At 41.8% G+C, this 16,372-nt stretch overlaps 1 protein-coding gene across 1 annotated transcript in view; it reads left to right on the top strand.

Moving 5' to 3' along the window:
• Positions 1–8,099, top strand: part of SAXO1 (stabilizer of axonemal microtubules 1) — a 40,277-nt gene extending 32,178 nt beyond the window's left edge. Inside the window, exons 3-4 of the mRNA XM_035309475.1 lie at positions 2,554–2,756; positions 7,081–8,099. Coding sequence (XP_035165366.1) covers positions 2,554–2,756; positions 7,081–8,027 — 1,150 coding nt within the window. The 3' untranslated portion in view covers positions 8,028–8,099. The remainder of the gene's footprint in view (positions 1–2,553; positions 2,757–7,080) is intronic.
• The last annotated feature ends 8,273 nt before the right edge of the window (positions 8,100–16,372 follow it).

The raw sequence follows: 16,372 nt of genomic DNA, 5'->3' as shown, positions 1-16,372 counted from the left end.
ACTTTCAGGAGGTTGAGATGTGATCTGATTGAAGAAATACAGGCCACAGCAACACGGTCATGGCCCTGGTGTTTGCTCGCTTCCTGTTTTGGGAAGGCTTCTGGGAAAGAAGCTGAAATATTGCCTGGGAAACTACGGACGATATTTGAGGAGTATTTTTCTTTTGTTCTGTGCTTTGTGTGGCACTTCGTACACTGAAACCCAAGTGACTGGTTTGCAAGGAGGTATGAGTATGGTAAAGCTTGATGACTGGAAGGGTGGTGTGGGTGTGCTCCTCAGGGTAGTCCCTGTGTAATACTGGGCAGTTTTTCTTCTTGGCTGTGCTGCAGCCCAGTGCTGGTGTTCAGCAGAAATCCTCACACTTGCAGTGTTGCCTGATGTTTGCTTTCTTTGTGCTCAGAGGTACAGTCACAAACAACCTCACATTTACCTTTGCTGAACTGAGTATGAGACCAAGGAGATGCCAATGGCTATTAATAAACTCTTGACGCCATCTGTATGCCTGAGAAGCTCTACCAACTCCTTCCCATCTCTATGCCTTTTTAAGTGTTGTCAAACTAAAACACAAATTTTGCTGTTGAAGGCCAAAATGCCTGACTTTCATTCATATTTGGGATGCCTCTCTCTATGTTAGAGGTTTCAGCATGGACTGAGAGGGCTTTGATGAGACATTCTCACATCACTTCTGTGTATGCCTTCCAACTCCAGCTGAAGCAGCTAGATGTCCATGTGTCTGCCCATAAATCCTGGGCTCATTTTTGTCCTCTTAAGGACAGTAAGGAGGTGCAGCCACTATGTGGGTTCTGTCAGAGAGTCCTAGAAACTTCTTGGTCAACCAGAAAAACTACCCTTGCTCAGACAAGGATGGTGATTCCTATAATAACTATTACTCCTGAAGTTTAATGAAAAGTTTCTGAAAAGAAGAAACTAATTCTACTTGCTTCTTCAGAGCATGCACTTTATTAAACAACTAAAACTCACCTACCCTTGTAAGAGCAGAAAACAGAGCATGAGCTGCTAACCATTGGATTGCAAATCTTGCTGTCCCCTGGGCAACACTCACAAGAAAAGACATCCACCTGGAAAGTGCCAAGGCCTAGTGTAAAGGTGCTACCATATGTTAGACTTCTGCATGGTCATATGGTCACCTCTCAGGCAGAGTGAATTGAAGGAGTGAGCTCTCCACTGAATGTCAGATGTTATAGGGAAGCAATAAGCCTCCTTGACAAAGTTCAGAAGTTGTAGGCAGTACCATTTTTCACAGTGTCTTGGATGCAGGTTGCCACTGACTTAGCAGCCCGTCAGTCTGTCCTCTGTTGACTCCAGGTTCTGCTGCAATGCAACGGACAGAGTGAGAGCACTTTCTCTCACTGCCAGGAAATGCTTGATCACACTGGTGAAGAATCACCTGCCTGTAATCAGTTACGGCCTATGGTACAGGCTCAGCTGCTTCAAAATTGGTTTTTATTGTGCTCTCTGAGTGGTTTGGGAAAGATCATCTCTGTTATTGAACCCTCCCTGCTACTGAGTCTGCTGCATGCCTATTTTATTGCTGCTTGCCTTTTCTTGGCCCCTTAAGGAAGGATACTAAGTGGCTACAACTTTTGTGATATCTACATAATGAATTGTGGATGCCCTTGGAATTATTTACTTTTGCATTTCTGTTTTTACCCCTATACTTAAACAATTGCAATGTGAATGTTCCTCCCCTCTGCTCCACACAGTCTTTTGAGAACCTTGTTTATTTCCTAAATTATGTGACTAATACATTCAATTCAGAGCCTCAGAAAATGTAATGTTAATATTAGAATAGCTCCAGTACTGACCATTTCTCCTGTTCAGCTGCCAAAGGTGTAAACAGATCAGCATACCATTGAAATATTATTCTGACACTAGAAAATGAATTCTGGTGCCAGGCAGCCCTATACAAGAGGATGTGTGTGGTGACATAGGTTCAAGTCAGTGAATGTCAGATGGTAATGTAATTTTCTTCTCCATTGTGTTTCTGTGATGTTTTTTGTGTGACACTACCCCAGTATCTTAACATAGTTATTTTACAATGGTACATGAGAAAAAGCTGCCTGCCTGACCACACTGATGTTTCTTTCCTCAACTGGTATCTTGCTGTAAAAAATTTTTGTTGTTCTCTCTCCATCTGGGGCTAAATGGCTGTGCAATGCATTGTCTGGGAAGGCTGTTGTTCTGTCTGTCATGCATACTAGATAGCCTGCTGAAATTATTGGGCTTTATAAAAGAAGTTACGTCTCCTATAACTTCCCTGAAGAACAGACATAGCTTTGAGTAAGACCATTAACCTTTCTGGGTGGAGAGAAGGGGGAATCTGTCCTGCAAGAGTTTGTCCAGAGCTGCCTAAATTCATTTTTCAGAATCTGGATTTCCAAAAGTGAAGGGCTAATGTGTTTCATTAACTGCTTGTATCCTATCCAAACTTGATTAGGTTGTGAAGGTAAGGGGAAGTATTAATTTATGCATATGTCCAGAACCATGATTTTGTCCTTTAGACAAAAGACATAATGAAATTATTATTCACAGGAGAGATTACATAGCTCATGAAGTGTTGCCACTGAAACTTAAACAACCTGAGAAGCATGTCAAGAGTGATGAGAGCATGGATTTGACCTCCATTTATAGACAAGATTATAACCCCCACCCTAACTGTCAAGTACTTCCTTGCCTCCCCCGTGAGATGAGAGACATCTCTGGTGCCAAGATGGACACAAAATCCACTTATGAAGGTATGTGCCCTTACTTCTCTTTTCAGGACTTCACAAGTAGTTTCATTTTTGAAGACAGATCAAATGCAACTGTAATTCTTTCTGTGCATGTATGCCAACAAGTTGGATCTGCAGGAGCCACATGAAAATTGCGAGGAATACCTTGTGGGGCTGAGCTGGTCCTATATTAATAGAAGCTTTGGGGTATCTCTGAATTCACCTCGTGGACACATCTGGCCATCCTACAGGCTCCCAGGTAGAAACAGAGCCATCTGAACTCCAGAATGTGAGTCCAGCAGTATTACCTTCAGGTTTGACTGACTATACTCTTGGTGTACTGCATGGTTGGTCCACACAGTCAGTGGATCAGACACATCTAAAATGTGCAGAATTCAAGAGGTCTGAGCAGGTCATGAAGCATGGGACCAGTTTTGTGTGTGCTGCAGGGTTAATATGTGCATATACTAGAGACATGTATGAGAAATATGGACATCCAGAAATTCCTTGCAAATGTCCAAAGCACTCAAGCTCTCCTCCTGGTAAAACATGTGAACTATGCACCTAACTATGCCTTTATTTTTTTTTAAGTAGCAGTAGCTTAATGTAGGTGGTTTGGCTTTGTGGGGCCATGTTCCTTCCTTTCCACCAACATTACTTCTCTGTCTGCATGCACTGGAGGAAAAGCTCTCAGTTACACTGTCACAGTAACTATTGGTTTTGGTAGAAAGACATAAGGAGAAAATTAGAGTTGCCCCATTTTTGCACAGCTGCAAAACATTGCTAGGCAGATAGCTAGTATTGTTGTATTTTTTACAATATTTTCAATGTATTATTTTTACTGCGCTTTACAAATATGAAAGCTTGTGATTGGTACTGGCACTGAGATTTGTCCTGTTGCACAGAAACAATTTTTTCTTAAAACTCCAAATTATAAAGGAAGTAAAGAAACAATAGGAATGTGAACACAGTGTTAGGATTACCCAGCTGAAATGACTGAAATTTGGACTTAACTACAGCTGCATATTTGCAATGGCAGGAACTGGAATTTTTACATTAAGGATACAGGAAATACTGTCCATTTAGAATGACTTGCCTGGTGAAGACTATGACCCACAGGTGCAAAATACCCACATATACACAATTTTGAACACTTTGTTTTGCACAGGCTATGTAACCAGATGGTATTCATTGGGATAACCTCTCTGTTTGCAACAAAGGAAGGCTGCTTTGCACAAGCAGAGGATCTTTCCTTCTGTATTTATATATCTGTAACTACTCTGCATCTGAACCAGCTGTATATCTTTGTCTTTTATCAATATTTAGGTCAATACCTTAACTGTTACTCCAGAACTCCAATAAAATCTAGCATATATACATTTGGTTATAATTTGCAGTATTTCTGAAAGTACTGCAAATAGAAATCTTCATCCAAACCACATTAAAGATCAAGTTGCAAACTGAATTCATTCACTTTTAAAGGCCCAGGTACACAAAAAGAGTTTTCATTGTGCTATTCTCTAAGCACTCCTAGGTTTTACCTATCAACACTCCAAGTATGAAATTTTGTAACATGCTATTCCATTAATTGTTGTAATTCAAATATTTAAGCTGCATATAAAACACATACAAGTGCTGCTTTGTTATTAAACTTCCTTTCCTACTGTATTGTCCTATTTCTTCCCACTACACACACCACAGGTCAAATAACATTGTAGGTTTAAGATGTTGATATTGCATGTCACAATTACTGTCAGATGACTTTGCAACTTAAGGTTCTTAAGGTTCTAAATTCTTATTTATTCTCAGCTACACACATGGCTGTTTCTATTCATTTGCAGGTATGTAATCTAATTTTAGTGTTGTCTCACTTGTCGTGGGATGTGTGTAACCCTTCAGTAACATATGGTTCATATTCTCTGCTCCCTCCTGTACCCCCTAATGTTTTCAAGATTGTGCTACGAGGGAAACTATTAATATCTATGGGAGAAGAATTAGAGTTACAATAAAATTGTAACATATTTTGAAGGAGTAGTAGCACTGCTGGCTTACACTAAGTAACGTAAATTCATAATGCCTATGAGGTCTCTGAATGCGTAGAGTTGTAAATTTTTTAAAATCAAAGACAGATGGGCTAGCTTGTCATATTTTGAATATTTTGTAAAAGCTGTGCTTGCATCCAAAACTCACTGAGTATTTTCCAGCAAGGATGATGGGGAAACCTAAAAGGATTTTGGTAGCTTTTGCTCGGCACCTGAACTGTCAGATCTCTGAACCAGGCCTTGTGCGGAGATGGGCCAAGTCTCATCAGCTGTTTTTTATCAGTTTATTAATGCATTCCCTGTAATGTCACACATGTCTGTATTTGCACTTGGTTCACCCTGCTGGACCATCTCTCCAGGACAATGATATGCCCTGTGCAGAGGCTCAAGGTGAGAATCCCACCAGCAGGGCAGTGCCTGGATGTCTCTTATTCCCCCAGCAGAAACATGAGCTCGAACACCCCTCGGGCTAGCAGAGCATGTAGCCTGGCCTCCAGTGACACCAACAGCAGCAGATGAGTATCTATGCTGGCACACACCACCACGTTCATAGCTGTCTGCACTAATCAGCTGCACGAGGGCAGCCCTGCACCCAAGCGCACACATTTCCATTGGGCCAGGCCTTCTCCTGCAGACTCAAATGCCTGTCTCCACCAGACTGGAGAGACTTTCTATGGGCTTCCATTGGGGGAAGACTTTTGGATGTGGCATGCAGGAAATCCCCTGTGCTGCGGGCTTCGTCTCTCTTTCTGCTGCCTTGCACAGGCAATCCCTGAGCTGTGTGTGCCCTGCAGTGGGACCAGGCTGCTGTCTGGGGGCAGCACGGCGCCTGTGGCTGCTCCTTGCACTCTTGTGCCAAGGCAGAGCAGCTTGATTTAAACCAGAAGGACTTTAAATGGACATCTAATTGGGAAAAAAAGAATAAAAAAATAGACTTTGTTTTTGGTAAACTTCACATTGTAATGAACACATCCTTTGTGTAATTGTGTTTGTGCAGTACTGTGGCCGCTGCTATTCAGGAGGAATAACTCTGTTTGGATTGGAGAGTTCGAATATCCTGATACCTAATTGCATCATTTACTCTCTAGTACTTTGAAATCCAGACTTCCTTCCTGTGCAGAGTCAGCTGGAAGCTTATTTGCCTCATGACTCTCAATGTGGTTTGAAAGGAGGGAAAACTGGAAAAAAAAAAAAAAAAAGGACTTGGGTTAGCTCCAAGACTATTTCATTTCAACTTCCTACCAGTAACCATAATGCTCTCTAGGGGAAGTTGCACAAGATTACTAGGAAGGAAAAAAGAAGGGCTTGTGGCTGCTGCACTGATCTGAGAGCTAGGCAGCTTTGCAATAGATTTCTAGTGTGAATGAGTGAAAATCTTTTATGTCTCACTGCCTCACTTTGCCTGGTATACTGATGAAGAAGGAAGGTATTGGTGTCTCTAAAACATCTCCTAGAAATTTACTTAGTTATGAATTTAGATAGCAAGATTTCTGGAGTAGGAACGCTCTCTGTGGTATGATACAATCCTTCAGATCAGTGTAGGCTTGGACTGCAAATTCTAGCAATTTTGCTATTAACAAAGAATTGGAGATGGAGATATAAGCTCTTTCTTGGTTCCTGTTTGTATTGAGAGCAGAAGTGCCACACAGAGAAAGGCCAAGAGCAGAGGAACTGCCACACAGCACAGCTTGCTGACACCCCTATCATCTGCAAAACACTGAACTCAGACAACAGCAGGGAGCATCACATCCACGCATTTAAGAACTCAGGTCACCCTCAGAGAGCAGGTGCAAAGAGGAAAGACAGATCTGCAGCTTGGCCTTCAGGGTGGAGTGGTGGACATCTGACCCGGTGATACTGGGTGAGACACATCTATGGCCTCCTGCAGGCAAAGGCATACCCTGCCTGTGCTCTGAAAGAGCCACAACATAGCTGCAGAAAGTTAAAGGAAAACATTCAAAGCCCTTGCCACGATACTCCATGTTTGTGATTTCTGGTTTACTGAGCATGAGATCAGCACTCACCAAGTTACCTGCAGAAAATGTTTTGGCCAGACTTAGAACATGATCTGATTTTCTGAGATTGCATTTCACATCTCTGTAGCCAGGGGTTGGGCACAGCATTATTTTCATGAAAATTGCTGTCTCCACTGTGTAGATGCTATATATTTCCAGGGGTTAGCACACTGCTGTATAATGTTTTCTACCATGACTCTTTCAATAGGTTTCCAACAGGATTTGTCAACGTTACACCAGCAAATACTTATTGTAGTTGAACACTTAGATAGGATTCCTCTTACATTTCAGATGACTACGTGCTGTGGAATGAACCAAAGACAGAGATGATCAGACCAGACGATGGGTATCACCCATCAGAAGCAAAATTTGACCACAGAACTGTTGTCCAAGATGACTATCTCTACAGGGGACCGGTTGCCACTCAAAGCTGCAAACCTCTGAATCTGAATCAGAAAAGCAAGGATCCCTTTGAGAATATGACAAATTACAGAGTGAATTATGTGCCACACCCTCTGGGGAAACGTTACATCCATCAGTATGAGAAATACAATCCAAGTGAGGTCCCATTTGATGGCCTCACTACTCACAAAGTTTCTTACAAGGGGCTGTCTGCTAAGCCAGCCAAACTGGCTAAACCATATCAGCCAAAGCCTCTCCATGATTGTCCATTTTCCTCTACAACAGAGTTTCAGGAAAAATACCAAGCTTGGCCACTTCATCCTGTATTCACCAGAAAACCTGTTGAATATATACCTCCAGTAGAGAAAATGGACCTTCACACCACTACTCATTTACACTACAAGCACCTAAATGGCAAGCCAGCCAAGATGTGCCGATCTCTGGCCCAGCTTAAGAAAAACACCGGGCCGTTTGATAGCTCTTCTACAATGAAGGAAGACTATAAGCCCTGGGCGTGCAAGAGAATAAAGCCTATCACTCATGCTCCAGAGCTGACTTTTCCAGATGAACCAATGGATTGCTTGAGCACATTTCGAACCCATTATCTGCCTCATCCTCTCACAATTACAAAGAGCTACAAACCTGCCTGGTCAGGCCCTAGGTCTCACACTCAGCTAGATGCAAAAACCATCTATGCTACCAGCTACACACCAAAGGGCATTGTTAAATGCTTGGCTTCTTACAAAGACCCACCGGGATACATCTTTGAGGGAACCAATTCTGATGGTCACAAACTCTATATCTCCGCTTCTGAAGGTGAATGCTTGAAAGGCTGACACTGAAGAAAAGAGACTGGAAGTAGCTTCTTGGGAAGAGGAGGACCTCAGTGAGCTAAAAATGACAGCTTGATTTTTTTGGTAACCTTCTTAAAAACCAATCATTTATTTTATATTTGGAAAAAAAATAAAATAAATACCCATTTTTTTTTTTTTCTGGACCAATTGTATAAGTATGTTTTTACATAAGACCCAAGGACAATATGTTTGAATCCTTGTTTCTCTATATTTTTATTTTCTTGTTCCCACCTACCTTCTGCTCTTTAATTGAGAGAGATAACCCTCTCTCTTTCTAGGAGAGAGATCTCACAGTGGTGTGTGCTCTTATAATGGGGGTTCAGCCACTTCCATGATGACAGTGGTATAACCACCTCTTCAGCTTAATTATGTGCTGTGGACTCACAGCTGAAAATAACAGCTGGGCAACAGGGTCTGAGATCTGGCTGTGTTCACTACTTTCATCAAAAAGATATAATGCCAGGTACAACTATCAGATAAAGATTACAGGAGGTGACACCTTCCCTGTGTCACCATGCTGCCCAGAGCTATGCTATTGGATGTGAGATTGTCATTCCAAAGTGTTGTGGTTTAACCCAGCTGGCAGCTAAACACCACACAGCCGTTCGCTCACCCTCCCCTCTCCCTCTCTGGAATGGGGGAGAGAAATGGGAAAGTGAAACCTGCAGGCTGAGATAGAGACAGTTTATTAAGACAGGAAAATAATAACAATAATAACAATAATGATAATAGTACTACTATTAATAATGTGTACAAAACAAGTGATGCACAATGCAATTGTTCACCAACCGCTGACCGATGCCCAGCCCAACCCCAAGCAGCCGGTCCCCCACCCCGGCTAGCCACCCCTATATATTGTTCAGCATGCTGTCAGATGGTATGGAATACCCCTTTGGCCAGCTGGGGTCAGCTGTCCTGGGTCTGTCCCCTCCCAGCTCTTGCTGCACCCCCAGCCTGCCCACTGGCAGGACAGAGCAAGGAGCTGAAAAGTCCTTGGCTTGGTGTAAGCCCTGCTCTGCAACAATTAAAACATCAGCATGTTATCAGCACTCTTCTCATCCTAATCCAAAACATAGCACCCTACCAGCTACTGGGAGCAAAATTAACTCTATCCTAACTGAAACCAGGACACAAAGACACCACCTTAGCCTACAACTTGTAAGATAGTCTGGCTCAGTCTTAGAATAGGAGAGGTGTCAGGAGGTCTTTACTGAAGGATGTAGTGAGGGTGCTGCGAGTGTAACAGGAATAAAATTGTCATATGTTGTTACTGTTCAGCCAGCAGCTGCAGTTGTATTATCTTTTGGAGAATGTCAAGATTAAGATTCTGATCAGAAATTTTCCTTTTCCACATCCAGAAATTTTCCTTTTCCACTGTTCTCGAGGCTTACAAATGTTACATTAGCACTGTGAATCTTACTGGTTTTAGTGCAACCTACCTTCCTAAATCTTTTTCCCTCTTACTCCTGCCAGCCGTGGCTGTATTCAGAGTCATTAGCTCAAGAGCTAGGGAAAGTTGTGGTATGCTGAAGAAAAGGCACGTATTTTGCCACTCAAAGAGTTTGCATTTAAAGAGGAATGGAAGACAGTTTTCTGTATAAATGTATTTTAAAACTTCTGAAAAACTTTAAAACCATTTGGGATATAAGTCTTCCATAAATGCTTGCAAGCTAAAGCCAAACAATTTCCATCTAGGAATGTGAATGTTTAACCCTGAGGGTGGGAAGCCATTGGAGCAATTACCCTGGAGACACAGTGGTTCTGTACCACTTGAAGTCTTTAAGTCAGTCCTGGAGGCTTTTTCTAGGTATATGTGCTAGTTCAATGAAAAATTGTGGGATTGCATCAGGGGCAACTAGTCACATCTCTGCCAGTTACACCATAAAAAGAGCCCAAACTACATAGCCATCAATTGAGGCACATGGCCTTCAGAAATTCAGAATTCTGAAAAAATATTCACTCACCTGTACTGAGGTCATTACTTAGGGTAAGTTCTATATTTCTTTCAGCTCCTGCTGCCTTGGCAGCTGCCTTGAACCTTCCTGTCTTTAATGTAAGCTCTGACAGGAAAATATTTTGTCTTCCCTCTCTCCCTTTATTCACTAATTTTTCTGATTTTATTCAACAACCTGATTTCTGTTCTGAAACAGAAATTTATCTGAAAGAAACAGATATGCCTGTGACTGCAAGAAATTGATCTTTTATGCATGAAAGCTCCTCAACTGTTCTTTCAACTCTTTGATGTGAGACTGGCAGTGAATGAAGAGCTAGGAGAGTCTTATCTCTCACAGTTCTTTTCCCTTTTCCCTTTTCCCTTTTCCCTTTTCCCTTTTCCCTTTTCCCTTTTCCCTTTTCCCTTTTCCCTTCCCTTCCCTTCCCTTCCCTTCCCTTCCCTTCCCTTCCCTTCCCTTCCCTTCCCTTCCCTTCCCTTCCCTTCCCTTCCCTTCCCTTTTTCCCCTGGTTGGAAGCTAACCTTATCAAAATAAACAGAAATGTAATATGTTACTTAGCATTAGTAAAATCTGAATTTTGATTTTACTAATAACAGAAGTCTTGATTTTGCAAATAGTGCATCAGTTCACTGCAGTGTCAAATAGACAGGGCTGATTTAATTCCAAGACTTCTCTGGTATGTGAACACATTTTTTTTTTTGTTTCCTCACTGGTAGCTGAAGCTGAAGTGTATAAGAATCTTATTAAAACCACCATGTGATAACACTGTGGAATAAAATGAGTTCACCTGAATGATGAAAGATGTGGTTCCACAGGAATTAAAGCTGATTAAAGGTTGGGCTGTTACAGTTTCACCTCCAGTTGCACATTTCCCCTGCTCTCCCATTCTGGCAACATAAGCACTCTCTGAGTGCATGACCAGGAGATTGTCCTGGCTGAAAGCAAGCCAGTATTTTAATGAGGTTAAGACTTATTTAATTAATTTTACTGAACCAATGCATTGCACAGTTGCACAATTACCATTGTTGGTGCAGCAGGTTGGTGCAGGAAAAAATACCTGGCTGTGGGAGGTGAGGCTTAGCTTGGCTGTAATGGTTGTAGAAGTACACCACCATGCATTTATAATCTCTGAGAAGGGCTTAACCCAGTGCTATACAGATTGCCAGAGGCAGAATGCAAATTGTCAGTGTCCCATACATTTCAGAATTATGAAGAAATTGTCAAAAGATAAATGGTACGCTTCAGCAAGGACGGGGGATGTTCATAGCACAGAGAAGCAATATTGATTGTGGGCATGGTACTCCAGGGACAGGACACAGATGATCTTAATGTGTTTACATTGTGAAAGGAAAAACATGACCTTCCTGAGGCATGGAAATATCTTCCCTGAGGGAGCCATGCTGTCTCAGCTGGAAAGAGAACATTTGGGCAGAGAACTTTGGAGTGGGCTCACCGCGATGGGAAACTTCCACAGAAGATTTTCTGAGTACCACCAGCAGACTTTGCTTTTGGCTGATCCTGTTACAAATCCCAATTTCTTCCCATTCTCTGCCTCTTTTGCACACAGGAAACAGTAATTTGATGGCTTATGCTGTTCTCTTTGTTTTTGAGGGAAACTGCTGCTTTGGAGCAAGCTGATTTTTACTTCTGGCTGCATATCTGTCCCACAGATGTTTTAGCCTGCATTCAGCATGGAAGGAAAAGGGTAACTATTAGAGAGGCAACATTGTGTTTGGCTTTACATTCCTGGCTTTTTCCAGCTCACCAGTGCTGTGTTTGCTGGCTTGGAGAGTTGTCCTCAGTGAGGCACCAGAGGAGGGCCTGAACAGCATGGCCAAACACCACCACGTGGGCTTGAGGGTGCTGCTTCGCCCAGCCTTCAGGGCCCATGCTCTGCTTTGCTCTCTGCTGAAGAAGAAAAGTGCCTTTGGGATCCTGACAATGCACAGCTGTATTTGATTTGCTGGGATTTGTATGTAGTGAGTTAACAGTGATTTTTTTTCCTTTTTTTTTTTTTTTTTTCTTTTTTTGGTAATAAAATCACTTGATTGTATGCTATTAGTTGAAAACTGACTCCATCAGTGTTTCAGGAGGTGAAGTGTTCTAACAAGCATCCACCAACCTCATGGGCTATTTATTTAAACCAGTAATTTGTGCTTAAAAAACCAAACCAAACCAAACCAACCAACCAACCAACCAAAGAAATCCAGCCTGTTGAAAAGAGGGGGAACTCTCCATGCAGCCCAGCTCAAATTACTCCTCAGCCCAACCATTAAACATTTCCTTAAAAGAAAAGAAACCTGCCTTGATCCTCACTTGGAGAGCTGGCTGCTCACAGCCTGTCTGGTGTGATCTTTCTGGTTCAAGTTTTATTTTTGTGCTTTGCCCTGGGGAGTTTGTAAACAAAGTAGGTCTAGACCCCATGTGAGACCTAGAAGCAGCCACCTATAGTGTTAAAGAGGGTAGTAGCAGGGAGTGGTTTCCCATGCCCATGTCATCCTAAGCATGTGTGCATAACTAAATGCTTACTGTGCAGTTGCTCACATCCTGCCTCTGCTTAAGCAAACAGTATTTATATGCAGCCAGAGCACAACCCTCCAGTACCCCCTTCTCTTTTAGCCACATAAAACTGCATACTTTATTTACGTCTACACAAATCTAAAGCTTTTCTTTGCAGTGGGCTTAGAGGTTTAAGGAACACTCTAGTTTTTCCTTTTTCCCCCCTCTCCTAAGAGGCAAGCAGAGTGTTAGCAGGAAGAATAGGGAACTAGGGAACTGCAGTGTTAACAAGTAGTAGACAGTGTTTTATTGTTCTGGTTTGCAAACCAAAGTCATCCTGGTTTGCACAAACCTACTTGTCACAGTTTCATAGACCTTATCACTTGCTCCAGCTAGCTGAACTGCCTCCCTGCTCCTCCCTGGCTGCCGGTCACTTGCCCTACCTGCACAGAAGAGTCTGCTGCCTGAGCTCTGTGCAGTCCTGCCTGCACCACTGCCCCCCCGTATCCTCAGGGACTGATCCTGATGCCTGGTCTTCTGGCTGCTACATGGGAATTTGTGTGCCTGGGGAATAGTGGAAGTGCTCTTCTGGAGACGAACAGGCATTGCATGGTACCAGGGTTGCTTCTTTTATGTGAGCTTTGTGTTGATGCATTGCCTGCACTGACATCCTGTGCTGATGAGCCTGGCCTTTACGACATGATGTCCAACTTCCTCAAGAGCTGTTTGTCTTGCTGACAGAGGCAGTCATTTTGAAGGGAGCGTGGACCATGATAGGATGGAACGTCTCCTTGCAAATAAGTGACATTTAGTCATTAAATCAGATCCTCATAACTGCTCATCTGTCAGGGCCAGAGAGCTGCAGAGCTCTTTGGAGCTATGTAAGCAGGTGAGGGGGCAGCATGAGGCTCTTGTCACTGGCAAAGTGAGGTGCCAAGGAGAAATGGATGTATGATGGGTGACACAATGCTGCATTGCTCCCCCCCACCCCCCACCCCCCATCTGCCATGCTTTGTGGGCTGATCAACAGTGTAATTCAGAGCAGCTAGCAGGCAGAATAACTTGCATATGGTTCATACTGATACAGACTCAGAGGGAGGCATTAAAGGCATTCCCACGCAATCCCCAGTTTTGGTGTGGAAGCAGTGTGTGCAGGTCGCCCAGCCTGTGCTCGTCAGTCACAGCCAAAGGCAGGCACCAGTGCAAAGGTGGAAAGCGTGAAAAGTGAAGAAGCTCTGGTGAAGTTTCCTGCAATAAAAATGAAATGAAATGCACTGGAAGACTCTCATGTGAATGAATTACATCTGATTGTTTTTGTGGTTATATTTGGTGGCATTGGAAGCAAATATTTCAACTTTCAAACTTTTATTTATTACTTTATGCTGTCAGATATTTTCCACATTAGTGAGAGGACATATGCTTTGCCATCAATATTTCTAGCAATAGTACTTACAAGTTGTTTGCCTGTGGTGTTTTGGATTTTTTTTTTTTAATTGATGAGAATACATTTTATGCTGTGTTAGCCTTGTTTCTCCATGCATAAAACCTTTTTAAGAGCATAAGCTGGTACAAGAGCCTAGATCAGTGAGGAGCCACTGCTGATGGTTTGTTTAGAGTACACTTCATGAGTTTGTGCTAATTGATGAGAATTTTTTTTTTTTTTTTTTTGGTGTGCGTGTGTGTTGTTCATTTGAAAAAAATCTCTTCCAGATGGACCCTGCTGTGATACTTCTCTAACACTAAGGCACTTGTCTACTCTTAGCCTTGCTGCCTCTGGCATCCAAAATGAATTGGATGGCTTAGTACAGGCTGTTCCAGATTTCAAAACCATATTGACCAGAGAGAAGGGCTAGACTCTGTGGTTTCATTAAATTTCTAGTCTCAGTCTTCATCAGTGATCACTGGAAGAATGATAAGGCTGAGCACCACATTTGCTTCTCAGAGTGACACAAGCAGAATAAAATTTATTGTTGTGCTGATGTCTCCATGTGTGGGATTGAGAATGGGAGCAACTCAATTGTATCTCAGTGAAAAGGCAGGGGAAGGCAGAAACATATAACGAGAGAAGATGCTGTAACTTTGCCTTTTCCCTTATAAATCTGGGTAAATAACATTTTCGGTTGCATATTATCAAACTTCATATCAAAATATATATTAGAAAAGTAAGAACCTTACAGCAAAATGTGATGAAAATAACTAGGTATGTGTCTAGGTTTAGATTTTATTTTTATCAACTGGAAACAGCTGGGTGAAGATGGTGAAAAACAATGAGGGGGGAAATGATGATAAACCAAGATGCTTTTAGTGTGAGAAATATGTATGATCAATAGAAAAAGAATATATGATTGTCTCCTCCCCTACTCTTTTGCCAATGAAAGTATTAAACATTGTCTTTGTTTTAGTATCCACAAATAAAAACGGAGACAGTTAATGCATAAGACCATTGCTATATTTACATATACTTTTAAACAAGAGGGTGAAGAAAAAGGTTAAATTGATGATTTCCGTACTGTGTTCTGCAGCTGTTACGTAGAGCCATAATAAACATTAACAATTCTGAGCTTTCCATCCATATATACTGGCAGTATGTGTGAAAATCTGACATTCAAAACAGTTTGAAAGCTTCCATGTTAAAAATCAGATAACTGAATGAATAAAGTTAATTTTATATGAACTAGCTTAATTTTATATGAATTAGCACTGACAGTTACCATTAACAACTTGGGAGGACTTTAATGGTCTTGAAAATCTGGAAGAGAGTTAGCACTTGGTTCACCTTTGTCTAAAAATTGAGGTGTCAGATTACACTGACAAAGAATTACTCAAATTTATTTATGAATCAGTGTTTGGGCACAAAACAGATAAGGTGATCATTACTTTTTTGTTTAATAGGATAACTTGCAAGTAGGGTCAGAAGGAAGCAATAGATAAACCTTGGTAATAATGTTGACACAGTCACACGCATCTTTCTTAAAGCACGCCATCATCCACTAGACTGTATTCCATTAGCCAAATTGGTGCAGTAGGAGTCAGGAAACCTGTCTCTAAAAAGTTGCAGCAGCTGTTTCAGATGTTGATGTCACAGAAGCCACTATACTTCCTCTACTATTTCCAGTACTTCAAATCCGGAAAAAAAGACCATACTGAAGAGCTCTGTGGGTTACGCCATGCTGGTGACCTAACAGTAATGGCAAAAATTGGGACTGAAGTCTTGCTAATGTTGATAGACTGGATAAGAGATCCAATGCCTACTACCAAAGAGTGCGAATACCAGGCACCAGATGGGGAAAAGCAATATGCAGTACAAGAAATAATGTATGTCTTGTTAGCAGCTATACTGGACTATGAAGTGACTGAGCCAAATGTGAAACAGAAGTAGTCTTGATCTGAAGTGTGGCTGCAAAACATTCAGGACTGTTTTCCAGCTATTGGAGTGTGTGCCCAAGTACAAGAACCCAAAATGAGAGAGGGTGCACATAAAATAAAGAGATGGGAGGGGAAGATTAGAGAGATGTATTTCAGAGAGAAGCTGACAAAATGAGTTCATATAGACTACAAGATGGAAGAGGAAAGATTGGCCAGGTGTGAAAGAAAGGATCTTCTGATCGGTAGAAGTCAGCTAAAAACAGCAACGAACAAGTGTTAACTCTACCTACAGAGAAGTTAGCTTAAAAAACAAAACAAACAAACAAACTAACAAAAAAAAAAAAACAAAAACCAACCCAATACCTTAATTTACAGTTCATATGATTACAGTCATATAGTAGAAAAAAAAATCCAGCTAATGGTTACTTTGGAAAATTCTCCCTATGGCTTTAAAGTCATGTACGTAGACATACATGTCTGGAGTAGCTTAGTTGTGCTTACCTTGCCACA

Source organism: Oxyura jamaicensis, chromosome Z (assembly GCF_011077185.1).
Source record: "Oxyura jamaicensis isolate SHBP4307 breed ruddy duck chromosome Z, BPBGC_Ojam_1.0, whole genome shotgun sequence".
Lineage (NCBI taxonomy): Eukaryota > Metazoa > Chordata > Aves > Anseriformes > Anatidae > Oxyura > Oxyura jamaicensis.
This window is presented reverse-complemented; position numbering and strand designations above follow the sequence as displayed.